Raw genomic sequence first — 26325 nt, forward strand, 5'->3', positions numbered from 1 at the left:
CTGTAGTTTATTGAATTTGTTTCATGGACAAGGAGATAGGAGAATACTTCAAATAAGCAAGGGATCTTAGGGAAGCAACAGAGAACTTAATGATTGACCTTAAAGACCTTAATCTGGTGTGTTTTCTGAATTTTCCATTGTGGCTGATAAATAGATAATAATGTAAGATATTTTCTGGAGACTTCCAAATGCTCTATTTGAAATGATACTGATAACTAAATGCTGCTGTCCCATTTTGAGCATATTAATTCCAACATGATCCACAAAGATAAAAATATTTAAGTGCTGCACATCAAAAGCAATCTTACCATTCAGTTGTTCTGCATTTTAGCTTCTTTTTAAGAAATTATTTATGCTTGCCCTCCTAGCATTAAACAGAAAATTTTTGAAACTTTTCCAGATAAGCTACATTTTAGTTAGTTTGGCTTTGAAATCTAATTAGAAATAAATTGAAATATTTTTTGATATCAGACCAAAATCCAGACCTCTTTTATAGTGTGGACCTATATTGAAAGATCAGTTTGACTTGCAGTACTTCTGAAGTGACCTAAGCCTGGTGGGCTGATGTCTATGGGGTCGCACAGAGTCGGACATGACTGAAGTGACTTAGCAGCAAGAAACAGTCAAGTCACATGGGAAGATTGCATGCTTGCTCCTTGTCATCGTTCCTGTGATAAGTGATGTGAACAGATATTTGGAGAGCACTTTGGAGCAGGATACCTATAAAATTCACCAGCCCATCAGAGTGAACCTTTCATCTTTTTTTCAGTTTGAGTTTCCATTGTATTTTTTCCTATTACTGTTTTATGGTTTCAATTACAAAAACAGTTGAGTTTTAAGATTAATTTTAAAATTTCCATTCAGTGACATATGACATTAGGAAATGCAAGAAATATGTTATTTTTCTTCCAAATTAGTAAAGCAAAGCAGGGTCTCTGGGTTGTATAAGATTTTCAGTTGAGTTTTAGAAAAACCATTTTCAACATGGTTAAAACATAGTCGGTTTTATTATCTTGTTTTTTAAAGCCCCTAAATCTTTGAAGATACAATTTTGATTGTATCAGTATAATAATATACAAAGAATATTGCAACAAACATTCAACTTTTTTTAGTAAGAGCCAACTTTAGTTAAACTTGAAAACTGAAAGGAACAAATATGAAGATGAAATTAAAGAGGAAAGCGTTTCATCAGATTGATCCATGCCTGGCAACTTCCTACTAGATGTGCTGTTATTTAGACAAGTGTTGATAATAAAGTTAACATCTTTGCTACTTTGATAGAAGGTTGATAAATAAATTTGAGAATTTTAAATACTTTAAGGAAAAACCTGTTTTCAAGTATTAACAGATAGTAAAGTATCACCTATTCACTTGTAGTTCAAACTGTCATAGGATTTCAGAACTTGAAAGCTGCATATATTATGGGCTTCAGCTCTCACATTTTACAGAATGTAAGCAATTGATTCAGAGTTAAATCACTGGATTTTCATTTAATATCTTCTATTCAGTAATCTGTCCCTCTCCCCAAGGAATTTGACTGTTTTCTGAAATGTTATTTACGTGGTTTTAAATTAAATATATTTATTAAATATAATTTTAAAAGAACTTTTAATATGCTAGAATAACTCAGAACTTTAATTAAATCAAATTGGCTCTCCCATTGGTCATCAAGTTTAATAAATTTTTACTTTATGCTTAAAATGAATTTATATTTTGGCTGTTAGCTATTTCCTCTACATATCTGGTTATTAATGATAAAATTAAAGGTTTTATACTCCAAACTCTGATGAACTCTTTTGAAATGAGAAAAAATAGAATGTTATATGCTTGTAAGATTAAAAATATATTTCAGTCACAATAAATCTATGTTGTATGATATTTAATAGGCATTATATACATTTTATTGTATTATAGGAGTTTGAAGAACTTATGTCTACACAATGCCAAAACATCATATAAATTGATCAAATTGTGCTATTGAAAACTTTATAGACAATTTCATTCATTAATTGATTGTTCACCTTTACCAGTCTTGATGAATTTTGTGAACACTAAGTTGATAAATCTACTTTAATTTATATGAAGAAATCAAGATATAAATTATTTTATTTTGATTTTCTTTATTTTTAAAAAGTACATGGTTCCAGAAAATACTAATTGATGGAAAATGCTGTTTTATTTTAAAAACCAATGTCTGTGGGAAACTGTTACATGCCTTGTGGTTTTAGTATTTATTAGTATACATTTCAGAGAAGGCGATGGCACCCCACTCCAGTACTCTTGCCTGGAAAACCCCATGGACGGAGGAGCCTGGTAGGCTGCAGTCCATGGGGTCACTAAAAGTCGGACACGACTGAGCGACTTCACTTTCACTTTTCACTTTCATGCCTTGGAGAAGGAAATGGCAACCCACTCCAGTGTTCTTGCCTGGAGAATCCCAGGGACGGGGGAGCCTGGTGGGCTGCCGTCTATGGGGTCGCACAGAGTTGGACACGACTGAAGCGACTTAGCAGTAGCAGCAACAGTATACATTTAAAAATTTCTCAGTCTTCCCATCTTTTAATCATGAGTCAAGCAAGGCCCTCACAACTGTAATACATTAGTGCATTGTCCACATCATCAGAGCATACTGAGGTCCAGATTAATCTCAGATGTAGGAAGGCTATAGTCTCAGAGGATTTGTGTGATTAGCCACAGTTCTCATTAAATCAGCAGTTTTAAGTTGAACAATTAATTTTTACCTAAATCAGGTACAATTTCCATTAAATATATGTCATTTAGTCTCTGTAGAGTCTAAATGTATGTTACTACACATACTCACACATATTTCTTTAAGAAAAAAAATAAAAAACAACAAAAAAGAAAATATGATTTACATAATGAAAAAACTTTATAGTGAATTTCAGTCATCTTTTTGTTAAATATGCATATGCTGAACGTAGCATGTAGTTTATAAGCTAGATATTAAATTAACTTTCAATGCTATTTCACAGCTGTAAAATTGACCATTTTATGTGGGAAATTACTCTTCCTGGCGGGGAACAGACTAATGATTCTGTAGACCTATTTTTGGTAATGCATTGATGCTAGAGACTGGAATAATAAACTCTGATGTGCACTTCTTCCTCAGAATTGTAAGGATCACACTGATGGACCATATTGCGATAAATGTCTTCCTGGTTTCTATGGTGATCCTACTAAAGGAACCTCTGACGACTGTCAGCCCTGTGCCTGTCCACTCAATAGCCCATCCAATAAGTGAGTAACAAACTTACCTCTTTCCAGAGTTGGGAATCTGGTTCTGCAAGTGTATTTTTGATATAGAATTTACCCTTTCTCTTGTCACACATAAATAAATAATAAAGATGTACATAAATTTATCAGGAAGATAATATGAATTTTTCTAAGTATAAAATATTTAAAGCTATGGCTGTTTATTCCATGAAAATTTTAATATTTTTAGCTCTAGTTTTGGGGAGTTAGTATCTAAGAGAGAGAACTCAAATAGAATTTCTAAACCAACTCCAAAGAACAGACATATATTTTACAAACTTAGCCCAGCCTTCCACAAGTCGAAAGCAGCTTCTTGAAGGGGAAGCAGAGAATGCCGACCCCACAAAGAGTCTGGCTGTGTGTGCAGCTGTCTCGTGAACGCTGGTGGACCACGAAAGAAGTGTACCTTCTTGAACCTCTCTGCTGCCATTTTCTTTAAATATGTTTTGTATAGTTTGTATTTCATTATGGGAACAGCTACTTTTCCACAACCATTGATACACAATTCAAAATGTGATGGAACCTGGGCTTTGTGCTTCTGCATGTTGATCAGCTCTTAGCTACATGCCTTTAGTGTGTATGTATTTGATACGTGTACTTCTGGTGCTTCTACTTTGGCTGTAACTAGGCTGAGTTGGGCACGACTGAGCGACTTCACTTTCACTTTTCACTTTCATGCATTGGAGAAGGAAATGGCAACCCACTCCAATGTTCTTGCCTGGAGAATCCCATGGACAGAGGAGCCTAGTGGGCTGCCGTCTATGGGGTCGCACAGAGTCGGACACAACTGAAGCGACTTAGCAGCAGCAACAGCAGCAGACACATACCCACAGACACACACACACACACACACACACCCCTTCATACTATATTAAAAAATACTACTAATAAAATGCTGCTTATTTGGATCCCAGTCACACACTGTAAATCTTAGGCAACTCATAAATCCCTCAAAAAGGTAAAATAAGAAATAAATCTAGTTGACCTTTAAGCAACAGTTTTATCCCTTAGTTATTGCATGATTTATCATATTATCATATATCATATTGTATATATATTTTTATCTTATTGAAATAGTTTAATGGTATTATAAATTATAAAATATTGAAATATCGATGATAGCACTTTAGTTTGCATAAAACACATCATGAAAAGTTTAATGCAAACTTCATACAATTTTTCTATTCATCTGGCTATCTTTGTTTTTTGAAAAATTTTCTACTTGTTCATCTGAAACAATAACTTTGTATAGCAGACTTTTTAAAGTATATATTTTGTCTGATCTTCCCTTTACCTTTTAGGGGAACACATTATTTCAGATGCTGTAATTCACTTTCCCCTCAGGGGTAACCATCCCATAAGCAAATATGTAAGCAATACCCTAAAACCAAAAATCTTGTTTTATTTTAATTAAGCATATTAATTATAATAATAATCAATACTTTTTATTAGTAAACATTGTAAGTAACTATAGTTTTAAATCAAATTTTAAAAAATTTTCTTAAAGGTTAGCTTAGTGCTTAATAAAATTCATATTTTTGTATGTAATTTTCATCTATTTCTGAATGCTGTAGTAATCCTTGAAGAGCAAAAATTTTTCATGATGATTACATGTTACAGGTTAAAAAGTTACAACTTTTTAATGTGAAGGTGTTACCAAGCTGGTCATATTTTGTGGTCTTATCTAAGATATTCCTAATAAAAATGGTCTTTTACTGCTAGGGTCCATGAATACCAGAAGTTAAAGATTTTGAGATTAATTCTGTCATTGAATTTAAAAGTTATCTTAGGAATTACGCTTCCTGCACTTTAGCGCACAGGAAATCTTTTTACTCTTCCCTGACAGCATCCCTCCATCAGAATTTCCATCTTAGTCATTGGAGAGGAAAAGAAGAACTAAGATCTAATGAAAGCAGACTACTACATTCTAGGCATAGGGTCAGGCATTATACTTAGCATTATTTTACACCCACTTATTAAAGTGTTTCTGAAGGTTAAATAACGCCAAATATAATACCTGACCCTATACCTAGAATGTAGTAGTCTGCTTTCATTAAATATGAAGAAAGGAGTTTTCAAGTGGGAAAAGAGCATTATAGTGCCAATTTTTGGAACTGGAACTCCTTGATTTAAATGCTGAATTTCATTCTTTCTAGCCGTATGACTCTGGGAAAGTAACTTACATTCTCTGTGTCTCAATTCTCTTGTCATAATTAGGACCTTCTCAGAGGGTTGTTATGAGAACTACATAAATTGAAGTGCACCAAGCACCTAAAACCATGATTGAACATGGTGAGCCTAATACTGAGACTGATCATTTATTAAGTAATTTACTCAGCCATAAATTAAAGTATCAGAGTTGAAATTTTGTTTAAAGTCCATGTGCTTTGCATTCCCCTGCATTAAGGGGTCTTTACATTACATACAGTCTTACATTAAGGGCTTCTTTAAAAAACACTGCATTTTAAGCAATAACATTAAGAGACTTAAATGGGGAATGGGGTAATATATATTAGTGATCAGAATATTTTCAGAATTGAGGGCATGTGCCTGGATGGTTACCAAACTGAAGATCTTTTGGCAACCAGGGATGTCAGAGAAGAGGAAGAAGGCTAAAAGGAAATCTGGAAAATAATGAGTATGTTGGACATCCATGACACAAATCTTGCTCTCTGGTGTACTTGTGAAGGGTTAGATCAAGCGATGGAGAACTGACTCACTCACTTCAGTGGAATTCTCCAAAACCATCCAATTTACACAAAACTTTAAGAAAAACAAAGGGATGGCATCTGGTTACTCATCTGCATTGCACTCCTGCGCAACCAAAATATCTATGGCATTAGCATAACTGTCAGTCCAGCAGAGCTGGCCATTCATAGTACCACATGAATCCTAGCCTAAAACATTTGCAGAATTATATAATCGAGTGAATATATAGACCTTATGAATTTATCCTCAAATTGTACTGGTATTATTATAAATATGGATGAGCCATTAGGGACAGAACTTTGCTTGGATAATTATAGGCATTCATGACCCATCCTTCTCTGTTCACTGTGCTTCTACTTTAAAATGGATTCTAATTGTGCTCCTGAAAGAAAAAAGTCAGCAAGCATTAAACACCATCCATCATCTGTCAGTGATAAAAAGAATTGAGGTTCTAGTATCCAGTGATAAAATGTTCCTAAGTATGGTATTCCGGTTTGATATATTGTGCAGATCTTGACTCTTTAAGGAAAGCTCAATAATAACAGTAATGAAATATTTAAAGATCCTTTCATTTAAGGTGTTTTCATTTACATTACACAATTGTTAAATTATTAGGTTATAATTTTATCCTTACAAGTAGAATTGGCAGTAGAGTGCAAAAACCTATTTTAAATGCCAGCTTTAAATGTAGCATTTGTAGAGGGTATTATACCCAATACTTATAATAACCTAGAGTGGAATATAATCTGCAAAAAACCTGAATCACTTTTCTGTACACCTGAAACTCACAATAAATATTGAAAATCAACTACAATAGATAGGTGGCATTTTTGTTTAAGTAAAAAGAAGGAACAGTGACAATTCACTTTGTTTAAAAATTTATGTTTAGAGGTATTAGGTTTTTTAAGTTTACCACAATTTTGAAAGTTAACATAATTCAGCTGCACAACTGTGATGAGACAAAATGTAATTTTAATCTAATAACCTGAATTTGTATTCACTAAATAATGGGATATTTAATGACTTAGAGAAACTCTCCTTTTAAAAATGTTTTTGAAAAGTCATTATTCTGATAATCTGAGTTAGAAACTCAGAATAAATTGACTAGTCACATATTATCCAGGAGATGTGATTTGAATGTTCGCAGACTATTTAGGAAAAAAAAAATTCAACTAAAGGTTGCTGCAACCTTCATCTAGAAGTGTAAGGCTTAGTGATGGTTTTGCCTTGTGATTTATCTATTTAATCCCTGGTCATAAATCTTATAGATCACAGCATTTTGGCTCCAAATTTCTTAGATAATGTTGCAAAATAAATCAAATGTGTAGGGAGATAGAGATCGATTGGTATAATTATTATGATGTATGAATACAGACAAGCATATAATATTTAAATTATACGTATATATCACTTTATCAACTATTTACAGTATCCACTGTTTGCTTAGCCATCTCATCTTGGTGATGTATATATTCCAGCTATAGATTGTAACTAGGTAGTGAAATTTATCTCTAGAGAAGCAAATAAAATTGTAAACATTTCAAATGTTTATATTCTTTTAATTCTGGCATCACATAACTTATAGATTAAATATGATAAGAAACAGACACATCACAGTCCTTGAACTCTTAGGATATGTGTGTTATATAATAAAATTAGAGATATTCTTGGCACAAAGCTGAACAGAGAGTAGGCTCATTGTGAATAATACTTTTTGTGTGCATCAGAAGTACTAACCTTTAAATTTTTGAAAGAATTGACCACTTTTATAGTGGACTTTTGGGCTCAACCTAGAGGCCACATTCACTTATGGTTGTTAAGTTCAGTTCACTTCAGTCGCTTAGTCATGTCTGACTCTTTGCGACCCCATGAACCACAGCACACCAGGCCTCCCTGTCCATCAGTAACTCCTGGAGTTCACCCAAAGCCATGTCCAGTGAGTTGGCGATGCCATCCAACCTTCTCATCCTCTGTCGTCTCCTTCTCCTCCTGCCCTCAGTCTTTCCTAGCATCACAGTCTTTTCGAATGAGTCAGCTCTTCGCATCAGGTGGCCAAAGTACTGGAGTTTCAGCTTCAACATCAGCCCTTCCAATGAACACCCAGGACTGATCTTTAGGATGGACTGGTTGGGTCTCCTTGCATCCAGGGGAATCTCAAGAGTCTTCTCCAACACCACAGTTCAAAAGCATCAATTTTTCAGTGCTCAGCTTTCTTTATAGTCCAACTCTCACATCCATACATGACTACTAGAAAAACCATAGCCTTGACTAGATGGACCTTTGTTGGCAAAGTAGTGTCTCTGCTTTTGAATATGTTGTCTAGGTTGGTCATAACTTTCCTTCCAAGGAGTAAGCCTCTTTTAATTTCATGGCTACAATCACCATCTGCAGTAATTTTGAAGCCCAAAAAAATAAAGTCTTGCACTGTTTCCACTGTTTCCCCATCTATTTCCAATGAAGTGATGGGACCAGATACCATGATCTTAGTATTCTGAATGTTGAGCTTTAAGCCAACTTTTTCACTCTCCACTTTCACTTTCTTCAAGAGGCTCTTTAGTTCCTCTTCACTTTCTGCCATAAGGGTGGTATCATCTGCATATCTGAGGTTATTGATATTTTTCCTGGCAATCTTGATTCCAGCTTGTGCTTCTTCCAGCCCAGCATTTGTCATGATGTACTCTGCATATAAGTTAAATAAGCAGGGTGACAATATACAGCCTTGACGTACTCCTTTTCCTATTTGGAACCTGTCTGTTGTTTCATATCCAGTTCTAACTGTTGTTTCCTGACCTGCATATAGGTTTCTCAAGAGGCAGGTCAGGTGGTCTGGTATTCCCATCTCTTTCAGAATTTTCCACAGATTATTGTGATCCACACAGTCAAAGGCTTTGGCATAGTCAATAAAGCAGAAATAGATGTTTTTCTGGAACTCTCTTGCTTTTTCCATGATCCAGCGGATGTTGGCAATTTGATCTCTGGTTCCTCTGCCTTTTCTAACACCAGCTTGAACGTCTGGAAGTTCACTTGGAGAATTTTAAGCATTACTTTACTAGGGTGTGAGATGGGTGCAATTGTGCAATAGTTTGAGCATTCTTTGCCATTGCCTTTCTTTGGGATTGGAATGAAAACTGACTTTTTCCAGTCCTATGGACACTGCTGAGTTTTCCACATTGGCTGGCATATTGAGTGCAGCACTTTCACAGCATCATCTTTCAGGATTTGAAATAGCTCCACTGGAATTCCATCACCTCCACCAGCTTTGTTCATAGTGATGCTTCATAAGGCCCACTTAATTTCACATTCCAGGATGTCTGGCTCTAGGTGAGTGATTGCACCATTGTGATTATCTGGGTTGTGAAGATCTTTTTTGTACAGTTCTTCTGTGTATTCTTGCCACCTCTTCTTAGTATCTTCTGCTTCTGTTAGGTCCATACCATTTCTGTCCTTTATTGAGCCCATCTTTGCATGAAATGTTCCCTTGGTATCTCTAATTTTCTTGAAGAGATCTCTAGTCTTTCCCATTCTATTGTTTTCCTCTATTTCTTTGCATTGACTGCTGAGGAAGGCTTTCATATCTCTCCTTGCTATTCTTTGGAACTCTGCATTCAGATCCTTATATCTTTCCTTTTCTCCTTTGCTTTTCGCTTCTCTGATTTTCACAGCTATTTTTAAGGCCTCATCAGACAGCCATTTTGCTTTTTTGCATTCCTTTTCTTGGGGATGGTCTTGATCCCTGTCTCCTGTACAATGTCACGAACCTCTGTCCATAGTTCATCAGGCACTCTGTCTATCAGATCTAGTCCCTTAAATCTGTTTCTCACTTCCACTGTATAATGAGAAGGGATTTGTTTTAGGTCATATCTCAATGGTCTAGTGGTTTTCCCCAATAGTTGTTAAAGTTGGTACTTATTCCAAGATGAAAGGAAAGTTAAGGAAATGTTCAATTCAGCAACATTATTCAGAAATTTTAGAATGTTAGCCATTTTAGACAATTTGCCACATATTGTTTTGTGTCCACATATGAGATTATCAGGTATCTTACTGGTCCCATCTATCAGAAGGAAAACAGTAAACTCCAGAGAAATTAAATGCCTTGATCACGATCATAGCTTGCTTATGGCAGAACAAATATTAGAATCCATATATTCTGATTCACCTCTCTGTGCTTCTTCCAGTGGGGCTATAGAAATAGAAACAATTATAGAGACATTGAAGAGAGGAAAAAAATTTAATAGAACTTAATGTCAGAAAAACTGTGAATGTCCATTGTAAAAAACGACTGCTGTTTGGTGATAGCTATGATAACTCAAACTTAAGAGACTGAAGCAGAATGAAAAGCTACAGGTTTAATTATTAATACCTAATAAGTAACTAGGGCTTCCTTTTTGGCTCAGACAGTAAAGAATCTGCCTACAATGCAGGAAACCTGGATTCTATCCCTCACTCAGAAAGATCCCCTGGAGAAGGGAATGGCAACCCACTCCAGTATTCTTGTCTGGAGAATTCCATGGATAGAGGAGCCTGGTGGTGTCTATGGTGTCGGAAAGAGCTGGACACGACTGAGCAGCTAACACTTCCCACTGAAATGAGTAACTAAATGCCTTCAGCATTAAACAAACCAACATATGTTGGCAAAATTTTTAAACTGTTCTTAAATTATAACTATAACTTTGTGACACTATGCTAGCTATTTGCTTTCATACTTTATCAGCATGCAGACTTTACTCAGATCATGTTCCACTTTTGCTGAATGGGAAGCTCATGTTTAGAGAGACACAGAAAATATGCAATTCTAATTACAAAATCCAATTATGGATATTCCATCAGATTTCACACTATTTGAAGACAATTAAAGAAATATGTTTGCTTAATGAGTCTCATGAGAATAAGTAGAACAGAGGTAATTAAACTGCAATAAGGAAAAGCCTATGGACAAATTTCAAAAATTCATGTGGCCCAAACCATAGTAAGTAAGATGAGTTTTCCCTTCATTCCTCTCCTCTTCTTCTTGGTCTTCCACTCCTTCAGCAGTTATGCATGGACAATCTCACCATCTTACCCTAGTTTCCTCAATCACTGACACAGTGCAGCATCTTATCCCATTTTATCTTTCTTCCCCTGAGCAAGAGTTCCAGATAACAATTAGTTAGAAGGAGTACTGCTCCCCTATTGTACATGCAAACATAGAACATGTCCTGATTGTCTAACCCTCAATGTTGAAAACTTTGTGCTAGTAATGAAAGAATTCATTACTTCCTATCACATCACAGGAACCAGGAGGTTTCTGGGTTCCCTCTTGCATTGGCTGTAAGAAAGTTCAAAGCCACATGTTGATCTGCCACTATGAAATGAAAATATTGTACAGTATATACATATCAGATCAGATCAGTCACTCAGTTGTGTCCAACTCTTTGCAATCCCATGAATCGCAGCACGCCAGGCCTCCCTGTCCATCACCAACTCCCGGAGTTCACTCAGACTCACGTCCATCGAGTCAGTGATGCCATCCAGCCATCTCATCCTCTGTCGTCCCCTTCTCCTCCTGCCCCCAATCCCTCCCAGCATCGGAGTCTTTTCCAATGAGTCAACTCTTCGCATGAGGTGGCCAAAGTACTGGAGTTTCAGCTTTAGCATCATTCCTTCCAAAGAAATCCCAGGGCTGATCTCCTTCAGAATGGACTGGTTGGATCTCCTTGCAGTCCAAGGGACTCTCAAGAGTCTTCTCCAACACCACAGTTCAAAAGCATCAATTCTTTGGTGCTCAGCCTTCTTCACAGTCCAACTCTCACATCCATACATGACCACAGGAAAAACCATAGCCTTGACTAGACGAACCTTTGTTGGCAAAGTAATATCTCTGCTTTTGAATATGCTATCTAGGTTGGTCATAACTTTCCTTCCAAGGAGTAAGTGTCTTTTACTTTCATGGCTGCAGTCACCATCTGTAGTGATTTTGTAGCCCAGAAAAATAAAGTCTGACACTGTTTCCACTGTTTCCCCATCTATTTCCCATGAAGTGGTGGATGCCATGATCTTCGTTTTCTCAATGTTGAGCTTTAAGCCAACTTTTTCCCTCTCCACTTTCACTTTCATCAAGAGGCTTTTTAGTTCCTCTTCACTTTCTGCCATAAGGGTGGTATCATCTGCACATCTGAGGTGATTGATATTTCTCCCGGCAATCTTGATTCCAGCTTGTGTTTCTTCCAGTCCAGAGTTTCTCATGATGTACTCTGCATATAAGTTAAATAAGCAGGGTGACGATATAAAGCCTTGACGTACTCCTTTTCCTATTTGGAACCAGTCTTTTGTTCCATGTCCAGTTCTAACTGTTGCTTCCTGACCTGCATACAGGTTTCTCAAGAGGCAGGTCAGGTGGTCTGGTATTCCCATCTCTTTCAGAATTTTCCACAGTTTATTGTGATCCACACAGTCAAAGGCTTTGGCATAGTCAATAAAGCAGAAATAGATGTTTTTCTGGAACTCTCTTGCTTTTTCCATGATCCAGCGGATGTTGGCAATTTGATCTCTGGTTCCTCTGCCTTTTCTAAAACCAGCTTGAACATCAGGAAGTTCACGGTTCGCGTATTGCTGAAGCCTGGCTTGGAGAATTTTGAGCATTACTTTACTAGCGTGTGAGATATACATATACCCATCCATATAAATGCATTTTTATAATATGAATTCTGTACTCTAAATATACCCTTAATTTTTATGTTAATTTTTAGTTTTTTTTCTCTTTTATTGCATCATTTTATCTTAATGTACATATTTTGATAGAATTAAATACTTTCTGGAACAAATTGGATTGTATCTGTGTTTGTACCTTGACATATGTAAATACACACATATGTTCACATACATATTAATTTATATGTACATATATACACTTAACTTATAAATGGATCAACATAAATATAAAAATCTACATTCAGTCATTTAAAAAGACTACTTCTTTGTGTAGATCCTTACTATTTATTCTGGCAATAGCTTCTCTTGCTCCCTGTTTGTGAAAAATGCCTGCTATTCTTAATCACTTGTGTCTTCTGTGGAGTGACTAAGCCAGGAAGCAGAACAGTGCCTCTGCTGGTGTGAAGCTGGCCAATTACAGTTAGATGACATAATCTTGGAATTTCTTGAAGTTAGCAAAGATCTTCCAGTTACCTCTTTCTTTCATAGAACAGTTAGTTTCACATATTTGCCAAAATCAGTGTCAAGTTGCTGCATTTGCCAATCCAAATTCTATAGACATTTCTTGATGTAAATGTTTATTTCTTATTCTAATTTTATGTTTGTGGCTGAATACCATCTTCTCCATAGTTATAACTACAGTTGCAGCAGCAAGGGAATGAACCTGTTTACATTGTTTAAAGGGTATTGAAGCACAAATACAAACATATTTTATGAGGAGCTTTTATTTAGACTCATTGTGTCAAGTAGTTACACCACTAGAAGTTTGTGTGCTAAGTCACTTCAGTCAAAGTTTAAATTTACTTAATTCTGAATTAAGAAGGTGTGAAGGACAGGGAAGCCTGGCATGCTGCTGTCCATGGGGTCACAAAGAGTCAGACGGACACGGCCTTGTCACTAAACAGCAACAGATAGGGAAAAGAGAACATCAAGTTAGAAAAAAAGTTTTGGATTCCGTGCTAAATTCTCCTGGAAATTAGCATATGACTTGGGACAAGAAAAATTATGCCCACCAACCAACTCATAGGATTTTGTGAAAATTTGATAGAATTATTCATAAAAGCTTGCTAAAAATGTAAAGAGCTAGTCAAGTCTGATATATTTTTATTTAATTTTTTCTGAAAAAGCATTGTTTTTTGTCAGTGAGTGCATTTTACATTACTTCTGTCATTCTAACCAGTCTGTTGCTTCCTGACCTGCATACAAGTTTCTCAGGAGGCAGGTCAGGTGGTCTGGTATTCCCATCTCTTTCAGAATTTTCCACAGATTATTGTGATCCACACAGTCAAAGGCTTTGGCATAGTCAATAAAGCAGAAATAGATGTTTTTCTGGAACTCTCTTGCTTTTTCCATGATCCAGCGGATGTTGGCAATTTGGCCTCTGGTTCCTCTGCCTTTTCTAAAACAAGCTTGAATATCTGGAAGTTCACAGTTCACGTATTGCTGAAGCCTGGCTTGGAGAATTTTGAGCATTACTTTACTAGGGTGTGAGATGAGTACAATTGTGAGGTAGTTTGAGCATTCTTTGGCATTGCCTTTCTTTGGGATTGGAATGAAAACTGACCTTTTCCAGTCCTGTGGCCACTGCTGAGTTTTCCAAATTTGCTGGCATATTGAGTGGAGCACTTTCACAGCATCATCTTTCAGGATTTGAAATAGCTCAACTGGAATTCCATATATATATGCCTTAATATACTGTATTGGTGTTTTTCTTTCTGCCTTACTTCACTGTGTATAATAGGCTCCAGTTTCATCTACCTTGTTAGAACTGATTCAAATGCTTTCTTTTTAATAGCTGAGTAATATTTCATTGTGTGTATGTACCACAATTTTCTTACCCATTCATCTGTCAATGGACAGCTAGGTTGTTTCCATGTCCTAGCTATTGTAAACAGTGCTGCAATGAACATTGGGATACACATGTCTCTTTCATTTCTGGTTCCCTCAGTGTGTATGCCCAGCAGTGTGATTGCTGGGTTGTATGGCAGTTCTGTTTCCAGTTTTTAAAGGAATCTCTACACTGTTCACCATACTGGCTATACTAGTTTGCATTCCCACCAACAGTGTAAAAGGGTTCCCTTTTCTCCACACGCTCTCCAGCATTTATTGTTTCTAGACTTTTTGATAGCAGCCATTCTGACTCATGTGAGATGGTACCTCATTGTGGTTTCGATTTGCGTTTCTCTGATAATGAGTGATTCTGAACATCTTTTCGTGTGTTTGTTAGCCATCTGTATGTCTTCTTTGGAGAAATGTCTATTTAGTTCTTTGGCCCATTTTTTTGATTCAGTCGTTTATTTTTCTGGTATTGAGCTGCAGGAGCTGCTTGTATATTTTTGAGATTAATTCTTTTAATTAAGCCCATTTGTTTATTTTAGCTTCTATTTCCATTACTCTGGGAGGTGGGTCATAGAGGATCATGCTGTGATTCATGTCAGAGAGTGTACTGCCAATGTTTTCCTCTAGGTGTATTATAGTTTCTGGTCTTATATTTAGACTTTTAATCCATTTTGAATTTATTTTTTGTGTATGGTGTTAGTGTTCTAGTTTCATTCTTTTACAGGTGGTTGACCATTTTCCCAGCGTCACTTGTTAAAGAGATTGTCTTTTCTCCATTGTATATTTTTGCCTCCTTTATCAAAGATAAGGTGTCCATAGGTGCATGGATTTATCTCTGGGCTTTCTATTTTGATCCATTGACCTGTATTTCTGTCTTTGTGCCAGTACCATACTGTCTTGATGACTGTAGCTTTGCAGTATACTCTGAGGTCAAGCAGGTTGATTCCTCTAGTTCCATTTTTCTTTCTCAAGATTGCTTGGCTGTTTGAGGTTTTTTTTGTATTTCCATACAAATTGTGAAATTATCTGTTCTAGTTCTCTGAAAAATACCATTGGTAGCTTGATAGGGATTGCATTGAATCTATAAATTGCTTTCGGTAGTATATCATTTTCACTATATTGATTCTTCCAATCTGTGAACATGGTATATTTCTCCATCAATTTGTGTCATCTTTGATTTCTTTCATCAGTGTTTTATAGTTTTCTATATATAGGTCTTTTGTTTCTTTAGGTAGATTTATTCCTAAGTATTTTATTCTTTGCATTGCAATGGTGAATGGGATTGTTTCCTTCATTTCTCTTTCTGTTTTCTCATTCTTAGTGTATGGAAATGCATGGGATTTCTGTGTATTAATTTTATATCCTGAAACTTTACTATATTCATTGATGAGCTTTAGTAATTTTCTGGTGTTGTCTTTAGGGTTTTCTATGTAGAGGATCATGTCATCTGCAAACAGTGAGAGTTTTACTTCTTTTCCAACTTGGATTTCTTTTATTTCTTTATTTTCTCTGATTGCTGTGGCTAAAACTTCCAAAACTATGTGAATAGTAGTAGTGAGAGTGGGCATCCTTGTCTTGTTCCTGACTTTAGGGGAAATGCTTTCAATTTTTTGCCATTGAGAATAATGTTTGCTGTGGGTTTATCATATATGGCTTTTAATATGTTGAGGTATATTCCTTCTATACCTGCTTTATGGAAAGTTTTTATCATAATTTTGTCAAAGGCATCTATTGAGATAATCATATGGGTTTTATCTTTCAATTTGTTAATGTGGTGTATCACACTGATTAATTTGCAAATATTGAAGAATCTTTGTATCCCTGGGATAAAGCCCACTTGGTCGTGATGTATGATCTTTTTAATATGTTGTTGGATTCTGTTTGCTAGAATTTTGTTGAGGATTTTTGCATCTCTGTTCATTAGTGGTATTGGCCTGTAGTTTCCTTTTTTTGTGGCATCTTTGTCAGGTTTTGGTATTAGGGTGATGGCGGCCTCATAGAATGAGTTTGGGAGTTTACCTTCCTCTGCAGTTTTCTGAAAGAGTTTGAGTAGGATTGGTGTTGCTGCTGCTGCTGCTGCTAAGTTGCTTCAGTCATGTCCAACTCTGTGCGACCCCAGAGATGGCAGCCCACCAGGCTCCCCCATACCTGGGATCCTCCAGGCAAGAATACTGGAGTGGGTTGCCATTTCCTTCTCCAATGCATGAAAGTGAAAAGCGAAAGTGAAGTCGCTCAATCGTGTCCGACTCCTAGTGACCTCATGGACTGCAGCCTACCAGGCTCCTCTGTCCATGGAATTTTCCAGGCAAGAGTACTGGAGTAGGTTGCCATTGCCTTCTCCAGGATTGGTTTTAGCTCTTCTCTAAATTTTTAGTAGAATTCACCTGTGAAGCCATCTGGTCCTCGGCTTTGTTTGTTGGAAGATTTTTGTTTCCAGTTTCTATTTCCATGCTTGCGATGGGTCTTTTAAAATTTTAAATTCTTCCTGGTTCCATTTTGGAAGACTATGCTTTTCTAAGAATTTGTCCATTTCTTCCAAGTTGTCTATTTTATTGGCATATAGTTGCTGATAGTAGTCTCTTATGATCCTTTGTATTTCTGTGTTCTTTTGTGATTTCTCCATTTTCATTTCTAATTTTGTTGATTTGATTCTTCTCCCTTTATTTTATGATGACTCTGGCTAATGGTTTGTCTGTTTTATTTATCTTCTCAAAGAACCAGCTTTTAGTTTTCTTGATTCTTGCTATAGTCTCCTTTGTTTCCTTTTCATTTATTTCTGCTCTAATTTTCATTATTTCTTTCCTTGTACTAACCCTGGGTTTCTTTATTTCTTCTTTTTCTAGTTGCTTTAGGTGTAAAGTTAGGTCATTCATTTTATTTTTCTCTTGTTTTCTTGAGGTAAGCTTGTATTGCTATGAACCTTCCTCTTAGAACTGCTTTTACTGAATCCCATAGGTTTTTGGTTGTCGTGTTTTCATTTTCATTTATTTCTATGTATATTTTTATTTACTTTTTGATTTCTTCCATGATTTGTTGGTTATTCAGAAGCATGTTGCTTAGCCTCCATCTGTTTGTATTTTTAATAGTTTTTTTTTTCCTGTAGTTGACATCTAATCTTACTGCATTGTGATCAAAAAAATACTTGAAATGATTTCAACCTTTTTTAATTTACCAAGGCTAGATTTATGGTCCAGGATGTGATCTATCCTGGAGAATGTTCCGTGTGTACTTGAGAAAAAGGTAAAATTGTTGTTTTGGGATGAAATGTCCTATAGCTATCAATTAGGTCTAACTGGTCCATTGTTTCATTTAAAGCTTGTGTACCCTTGCTAATTTTCTGTTTCATTGATCTTTTCATAGGTATGTCCTTCTTTGTCTCTTTTCATGGTCTTTATTTCAAAGTCTATTTTATCTGATGTGAGTATTGCTACCCCTGCTGTCTTTTGGTCTCCATGTGCATGAAATATCTTTTTCCAGCCCTTCACTTTCACTCTGTATGTGTCCCTAGGTTTGAGGTGGGTCTCCTGTAGACAGCATATATAGGGGTCTTGTTTTTGTATACATTCAGCCAGTCTTTGTCTTTTGGTTGGGGCATTAAACCCATTTACATTTAAGGTAATTATTGGTAAGTATGAACACATTGCCATATGCTTTGTTGTTTTAGTTTTGAGTTTATAAACTTTTTCTGTGTTTCCTGTCTAGAGAAGATCTGTGTTGAAGAGCTGGTTTGGTGGTGCTGAATTCTCTCAACTTTTGCTTGTCTATAAAGCTTTTGATTTCTCCTTCATATCTGAATGAGATCCTTAAGTACAGTAATCTGGGTTGTAGGTTTTTCTCTTTTATCACTTTAAGTATGTCTTGCCATTCCCTTCTGGCCTGAAGAGTTTCTATTGAAAGATCACTGTTATCCTTATGGGGATCCCCTTGTGTATAATTTGTTGCTTTTCCCCTGGTGCTTTTCATATTTGCTCTTTGTGTTTGATATTTGTTGGTTTGATTAATATGTGTCTTGGGGTGTTTTGACTTGGCTTTACCCTGTTTGGGACTCTCTGGGTTTCTTGGACTTGGGTGGCTATTTCCTTCCTCATTTTAGGAAAGTATTCAATTATTATCTCCTCAAGTATTTTCTCCTCCCCTTTCTTTTTGTCTTCTTCTTCTGGGACTCCTATTATTTGAACGTTGGGGTATTTAACATTGTCCCAGAGGTCTCTGAGGTTGTTTTCATTTCTTTTAATTCTTTTTTCTTTTTCCCCCTCTGCTTCCTTTGTTTCTAACATTCTATCTTCCACCTCACTTATCCTCTCTTCTGCCTCAGTTATTCTACTGTTTATTCCCTCCAGGGTGCTTTTGATCTCAGTTATTACATTATTAATTATTGATTGACCCTTCTTTATTTCTTCAAGGTCCTTGTTAAACATTTCTTGCATCTTCTCAATCCCTGTCTCTAGTCTATTTATCTGTAACTCCATTTTGTTTTCAAGATTTTGGATCATCTGTACTATCATTATTTTGAATTCTTTTTCAGCAAGACTCCCTGTCTCCTCCTCTTTTGTTTGGTTTACTGGGCATTTATCATGTTCCTTCACCTGCTAAATATTTCTCTGCCTTTTCCTTTTGTTTAGATTGCTGTGTTTGGAGTGCCCTCTCTGTAGGCTGAAAGTTCTTCAGTTCAGTTCAGTTCAGTTCAGTCGCTCAGTCGTGTCCAACTCTTTGCGACCCCCATGAATTGCAGCATGCCAAGCCTCCCTGTCCATCACCAACTCCCAGAGTTCACTCAGACTCACGTCCATTGAGTCAATGATGCCATCCAGCCATCTCATCCTCTGTCGTCCCCTTCTCCTCCCGCCCCCAATCCCTCCTAGCATCAGAGTCTTTTCCAATGAGTCAACTCTTTGCATGAGGTGGCCAAAGTACTGGAGTTTCAGCTTTAGCATCATTCCTTCCAAAGAAATCCCAGGGCTGATCTCCTTCAGAATGGACTGGTTGGATCTCCTTGCAGTCCAAGGGACTCTCAAGAGTCTTCTCCAACACCACAGTTCAAAAGCATCAATTCTTCGGTGCTCTGAAAGTTCTTGGTTCCTCTTTATTGTGGGGCTTGCTCCCTGTGGGTGGGGTTGGACTAGTGGTTGTCAAGGTTTCTTGGTTAGGGGAGCTTGCGTTTGTATTCTGGTGGGTGGAGCTAGATCTCTTCTTTAAGAAGTGCAGTGAAGTGTCCAGTAGTGAGTTTTGGGGTGTCTATGGGTTTGGCATGGCTTTGGAAAGCCTGTCTTTTAATGCTCAGGGCTGTGTTCCTGCTTTGCTGGAGAATTAGCATGGTGGTCTTGCTCTGGATTTTGTTGGTTCTTGGATGGAGCTTGGTTTCAGTGTAGGTATGGAGGCCTTTGGTTGAGCTCATGTCTTATTAATGTTACCTGGAACTGGGAGTTCTCTGATGTTCTCAAGTTCTGGAGTTAAGCCTCCTGCCTCTGGCTTTTGGTCTTATTCTTACAGTAGCCTCAAGACTTCTCCATCCATACAGCACAAATCATAAAACATCTAGGTTAATGGTGAAACAATTCTCCACAGCGAGGGACACCCAGAGATGTTCACAGAATTACATGGAGAAGAGAAGAGTGAGGAGGGAGACAGAAGTGACCAGGAGAAGAGGGGAAGTCAAAAGGGGAGAGAGCCATCTAGCCAGTAATCGATTTCCTAAGGGCTTTCCACAGTCTGGAACACCCAGAGAGATTCACAGAGTTACATAGAAAGAGAAGAGGGAGGACGGAGATGGAGGTGACCAGGAGGAACAGAGGGTGAGTCAAAACAGGAGAGACTAATCTAGCCAGTAATCAGTTTCCTAAGTGTTCCCCACAGCCCAGAACACCCAGAGAGATAGATTCACAGAGTTAAGTAGAGAAGAGAAGAGGGAGGGAGGAGACAGAGGTGACCTGGGAGAGAAAAGGGAGAGTCAAAAGGGGAGAGAGCAATCAAGCCAGTAATCACACCCCTAAGTGAAAATGGATACTGAAGATTAGATTCTTAAAGGTACAAAATTGATAACAAATACCAAAAACAAAGATTAAAAATCTAGAATAGAAGTTATACTCTCAAAAAAAAAAAAAAAAATATTAAAAATATAAAACAAAATCACAAAAATTATGAAAAATATATATATGAAATTTGCTTTAAAATAGGGTCTTTTTGCAAGGTAATAGGTTATAAAAATAAAAATTAAAGGAATGATAATGAACTTAAATTATAAGAAAAATTTTAAAGTGATAATAGTAAAAATATATCTAGGAATTTCTCTGGAGCTTTTGTGGGCAGTGTGGGGTCAATTCAGTTTCAGATAGTTCCTTGTTCCACCTTTCACTTGTTCTCAAGGTCTATAGGCCCCCTCCAATGCTTAGTCAATGTTAACTACAGGGTGTTAATCTGTTGCGCCTGTAACTTCCAGAGCGGTTCCCTCTTCGTTTATTTTGGCTTCCTCTGTTTGCAAGTCTCTTCAGTGTCTAATTTCCACCCTGACACAGGGGGCAAATGTGGTCATTTATTTAGGCTCACTTGTTCAGTTGTGTTGTGGTGAGGGATGGACCCTGCAAATAAATATCGCTGGTGTGTGTAGGGAGTGCTCACAGTATATAGACCACACTGGGTTTGCCCCAGCTCAAGGTGGTGTGTTCTTCCTGGGTCTACACTGCTCAGGCTCCAGAATGTTCTGCAGGGGCACTGTCCAAAGTGAACCCTGCATTTCATACATTACCCAGGTCTAAGATGCTCAGGTTCTCAGGTCCTCCGCAAGGGCATAGACTCAGCTGAGTGTGTGTTTTATGCCCTTCCCAGGTCTGAGCAGCTCAGGTGACCAGGCGCTTGGCGAGTGCACTGTCCCAAGTGGGCTGTGCATCTTAATCACCTCCCTGGCCCCAGTTGCTCAGTTTCCCAGGAGTGCCATGAAGGCACCGTCTCAGGTGTGCTGTGTGTCTCCTCTGAGGAGTTGATCTCAGGCTGTGACCTTCCTGGGAAATGGCAACTGTCCAGGATCCCAGGAAGATGTGGTTAGCAACTGGGAGCCTGCTCACAGTTTGGTGGAGGATGCCGGTCTCTGGAGCCAAGATTGCCCCTTGCCTTCTGGCTCTGGCTGTCACACACCTACCTCTCTGCCTCTGGGAGAGGCCTGTACAGTGCTGGCTAGCTCTCTTTTGGTATTCACGCACTCCTTTGTTCTGTGAGCAGGCCAGGCTGCACCTTAGAGCCTTTTTCGGGAAAGATCTCTTTTTTCTCTCTCTCTGGTGATCTCACAATTTGAGTTGCTGTCTCACATTAGTTCCCTCAGATTGTCCTCAGGGCATTCAGACCCAGTCCTTACCCTAAGCATCGATTACACAGCCCACCCCTCCTCATCCAGCCCCCGCTTGCTGGTGGCGGATACGAGCTTCTGAGCTACTTTGCTGGCAGTTGTGGTTAGGAGCATATTCTGTGTGTGTTTTTTTGTTTGTTTGTTTTCTCTTGGTTATGTTGCTCTCTGAGATTCCAAAAACCCCCTCAGACCCTCCTGTGAGAGGGTTTCCTACTGTTTGGAAACTTCTCTTCCTTTCATGACTCCCTCCTGAGGACGGGTCTCAGTCTATAACTCTTTTGTCTCTCTGTTTGTCTTTATATTTTGTCCTACATCCTTTCAAACAGAATGGGCTTCCTTTCTGGTTGCCTGGTGTCCTCCGCCAGCATTCAGGAGTTGTGTTGTGGAAGTTGCTCGGCATTCAAATGCTCTTTTGATGAATTTGTGGGGAGAAAGTGGTCTCCCTGTCCTATTCCTTCACCATCTTTGGACAGGAGAGCGTGGTTTCCTTTCAGTCATCATAGTCCCACATGGGTGGGGACCCTAGGGGTTTTTTTTAGTTAAGAATTACTTTCTCTGTAGATGATAAGGCGATTAAATAATGCCAATTTTAAAAGAAGGCATACATGCATTCTAGAGGTTTGTCAAAATCCAGTCTTCCTTTTATGTCTGAAAACAATAGTAAATCATGGAGTGAGAAATTTAAAAAAATGTTTCTTTCCATTTTTACATGTGCCTCTTCTCTTCAATGCAGTCATACTCTTGCCAAGAAAACCACCCTTGGTGTGCTCCCCTTGGTGTGCTCCCACAGGCTACACTCTGAAAGATGGGTCTCTTCTCATAGATCGCAGGCTGAGGATGGCTTGTTCTTCTGCTTGTAGTAGCCACCTTAATGTGACATCTTTAATTTGAGTAAGATTTGTATACTCAATATGTATCGGACCAGAATTTTCCCCATTTACCTCAACAGATTCATGTAAAATGCTTCACTGAATTGAAAAAAAAATACTAATTTTTATTGGGCTGTGGTTGATTTATACTGTTGTGTTGGTTTTGGGTGTACAGCAAAGTGAATCAGTTATGCATATTAATATATCCACTCTTTTTTTAAAGATTTATTTCCCATGTAGGCCTTTACAGAGTACTGAATAGAATTCCCTGTGCTATACAGTAGGTTCTTGTTCCCAGGTGGCTCTAGTGGTAAAGAATCCACCTGCTGATGCAAGGGATGCAAGAAATATGGGTTCTATCCCTGGTTTGGGAAGATCCTCTGGAGGAGGGCATGGCAATCCATTCCAGTAGTCTTGCCTGGAAAATTCCACGGACAGAGGAGCCTGGCAGGCTATAGTTCATGGACCCACAAAGAGTCGGACACAGCTGAGCACACATAGATCCATGTTGTAGAATTTATATACAGCAGTATGTATATGTAACCCTAATGTTCCAATTTATCCCCCCTCCCTTACACCGTGGTAATCAGAAGTTTATTTTCTGCATCTGTGATGATACTTCTGTGGGGTTTTGTTTTGTTTTAATGATAAAACTACTTGGTTCTAATAGCTTGCTACTATCAACAAGTAAGAATTATTAAATCTTTAAAAATAACCCAATCAAAAAATGGGCAGGTCTAAATAGACATTTCTCTGAAGAAGACATACAGGTGACCAGTAGGCACCTGAAAAGATGTTCATTGCTAATTATTAGAGAAATGAAAAGTAAAACCACAGTGAATTATTGCTTCACACTGGTCGGAATGACTATCATCAAAAAGTCTACAAATAATAAATGCTGGAGAAGGTTTAGAGAAAAGGGGGAATCTTCTTACACTGCTGGTGGGAATCTAAATTGGTGCATCCACTACAGAAAATAGCATGGAGGTTCCTTAAAAAACTGAAAATAGAGCTACCATGTGGTCCAGCAATTCTACTCTTGGACATATATCCAGAAAAAAACAAAAACTCTTAATCTGAAAAGATACACGTACCCTAATGTTATAGCAGCACTATTTGCAACAGCCAAGACATAGAAATGACCCAAGTACACATCAACAGACAATTGGTTTAAGAAGATGGGCTTCCCAGGTGGCTCAGTGGTAAAGAATCCGCCTGACAATGCAGGAGACATGGGTTCAATCTCTGGGTTGGGAAGATCCCCTGGAGTAGGAAATAGCAACCTTTTCCAGTGTTCTTGCCCGGAAAATTCCATAAACAGAGAAGCCTGACAGACTGCAGTCCTTACGGTTACAAAGAGTCGAACACAATTGAGCATGCATACTCACACACACGGTGCATGTGTGTATATGTGTGTGTGTGTATATATATATATATATTTCTCAGCTACAAAAAGAATGAAATACTGCCATTTTCAGCACCATAGATAGACCTAGAGAATATCATACTAAATGAAGTAAGTCAGAGAAAGAAAGACAAGTATTATATCACTTACATGTGGAATCCAAAAAAATAATACAAGTGAATGTATATATAGAATAAAAATAGACTCACAGATGTAAAAAACAAATTTATGGTTACCGAAAGGGAAAGTGAGTAGGGGAGGGATAAGTTAGTAATATGGGATTAACGGACACAAACTACTATACATAAAATAGATAGGCAACAAGGACTTACTGTATAACACAGGGAACTCTTCAATATCTTCTTATAACCTATAATAGAGAATAATCTGAAAGATATATACATAGAACTGAGTCATTTTGCTGTATACCCAAAATTAAAACAATATTTTAAATCAAGTATAGTTCAATTAAAAATAAAGAAATTATTAAATCTTTACAGGACTACCATGAGTTAAGCCACAGGGATAATATTAAAAAATAGTACCCGTGATCTGACCTGCACAAAAGTTAAGAAAGTATTTCAAAGTCATGAAACTGTCAAGAGTAAAATGAATTCAAGACTTGCAGTTAAATTTGTTGTTCTTTCTTTAATTCATTTAACCATCAAGCAAGATTATACTGAATTGTCCTGTCATATATAATAGAAAATAAATCTACTTAGGGAAAGCATGATGGGAGAAAGATTAATTGGGGGCATATCCTTTTAAAATGGTTAAGTAGCAGAACTCACAGAATTCAAAACAGTTGATGGCTCTTCAGAGAGCCATTGTGTCACTCTCGGGGTAAGGGTCTATGCATGAAAGGTATCACAAGACAAAGAAATATGGCCAGAGTTGAGCATGTTGGTGAAGGCTAAAGCTAGCACATAATCACACTGCTGATTCCTGACTTGGTATTCAACTCTGTTATTTCAGACCCCAAATAGAAATACATGCAGAGAGGCAAACTTTGGAACATAGCAGAAATATGAAATGGCAACATGGTTCTAGTTTGTTTGGATTTGTTAGAAATTTAGGCAGAATATGCTTGATCTTATCTGAAAGCTTTTCCAAGAGTTCCATCTGTGTAAACAGCTGACCCATGAGTACACATGGGCAGTGGCCTGAACACACATGCACGCACGCACCCAGCCACCCATGACAGCAGTACTGGGCAGAGGAACCCCATCACCACCACCACCACCACTATCACTGCTTCCATGACCACATTCTGAGTTTTCCAAAATCTATAACAGGTTCCTTTGGGTTGCTTCAAATTCATCAGGATTTGGCTGGAGAGAAAACATGTAAGACTATGTTTTGCCAGGCCTTGCCGAGGTCCAGCACCAGCTGATCCAGGGAGTTCGAAGCGGGGACGGCGTCGGCGAGGATCAGGATACAATAGCTTCAATTAGATATTAATTAGAGATGTAAAGAGTAATAGAATGAGGATAGCTCAGTAGGAAAATTCAGTGGAGAAAAGAGGCTGAGTAGCTTGGTTTACACAGGAGACCAGTAAAACTTCAAGACAAGAAGTTTGCACCACTTACATACGCCGCAGGTGTCCTTCTGTTCTCCCAAAGGAGAGGAGACACTGAGGCCTCCCCGGTTGGATCTTAGAAGCCCAGGCAAAATTAGTAAGCTTGGTGGGTTCCGTGCTCCAGATGGAGACTCAGCCAGAGTTTAAACAGAGAGTGTGACATGGGCAGACCAGTATTTCGAGAAACTGATCCCAATTCTTTATTTTCCATGATCTACTTTTATACACTGAGATGTTATGCAAAAGCCACGTGGGGTCAGCAGTCCTGACTTTTATCAAAGTCAGGTGCTTCATACAAATGTATACAGAGGTCTTAGGGGTGTTACATCATCTTCTGGCCAGGGGGCCTGCTGACAATTTATGACCCTCTCCTTGTGACAGCGGTCAGTCAACCAGGACACTTATTTCTCCAGGGGTGATTATTCTTAAAAAAGATTCCACCTTCTGAAGGTACCAGATAAAGTTACATTCCTATAGGGTGAGGGTGTAGTGGGTTTTAATTAAGGAAAGAATTTACTTAGCCTAAGGTCTAACGTGATTAGTATCAAAGGTTAATACTTATTTCTTCTATATATTCATTAATGTGTGTAAGGGCAGGGGATGTGGAGACTTAGCAACAAACATTGGC

At 37.8% G+C, this 26325-nt stretch overlaps 1 protein-coding gene across 1 annotated transcript in view; it reads left to right on the top strand.

Moving 5' to 3' along the window:
* Positions 1–26325, top strand: part of LAMA2 (laminin subunit alpha 2) — a 707066-nt gene that overhangs the window by 421744 nt on the left and 258997 nt on the right. Inside the window, exon 17 of the mRNA XM_070376649.1 lies at positions 3131–3258. Within this exon, the coding sequence (XP_070232750.1) occupies positions 3131–3258 (128 nt within the window). The remainder of the gene's footprint in view (positions 1–3130; positions 3259–26325) is intronic.

The sequence above is a fragment of the Bos mutus genome, chromosome 9 (assembly GCF_027580195.1).
Source record: "Bos mutus isolate GX-2022 chromosome 9, NWIPB_WYAK_1.1, whole genome shotgun sequence".
In the NCBI taxonomy this organism is placed as follows: Eukaryota; Metazoa; Chordata; class Mammalia; order Artiodactyla; family Bovidae; genus Bos; species Bos mutus.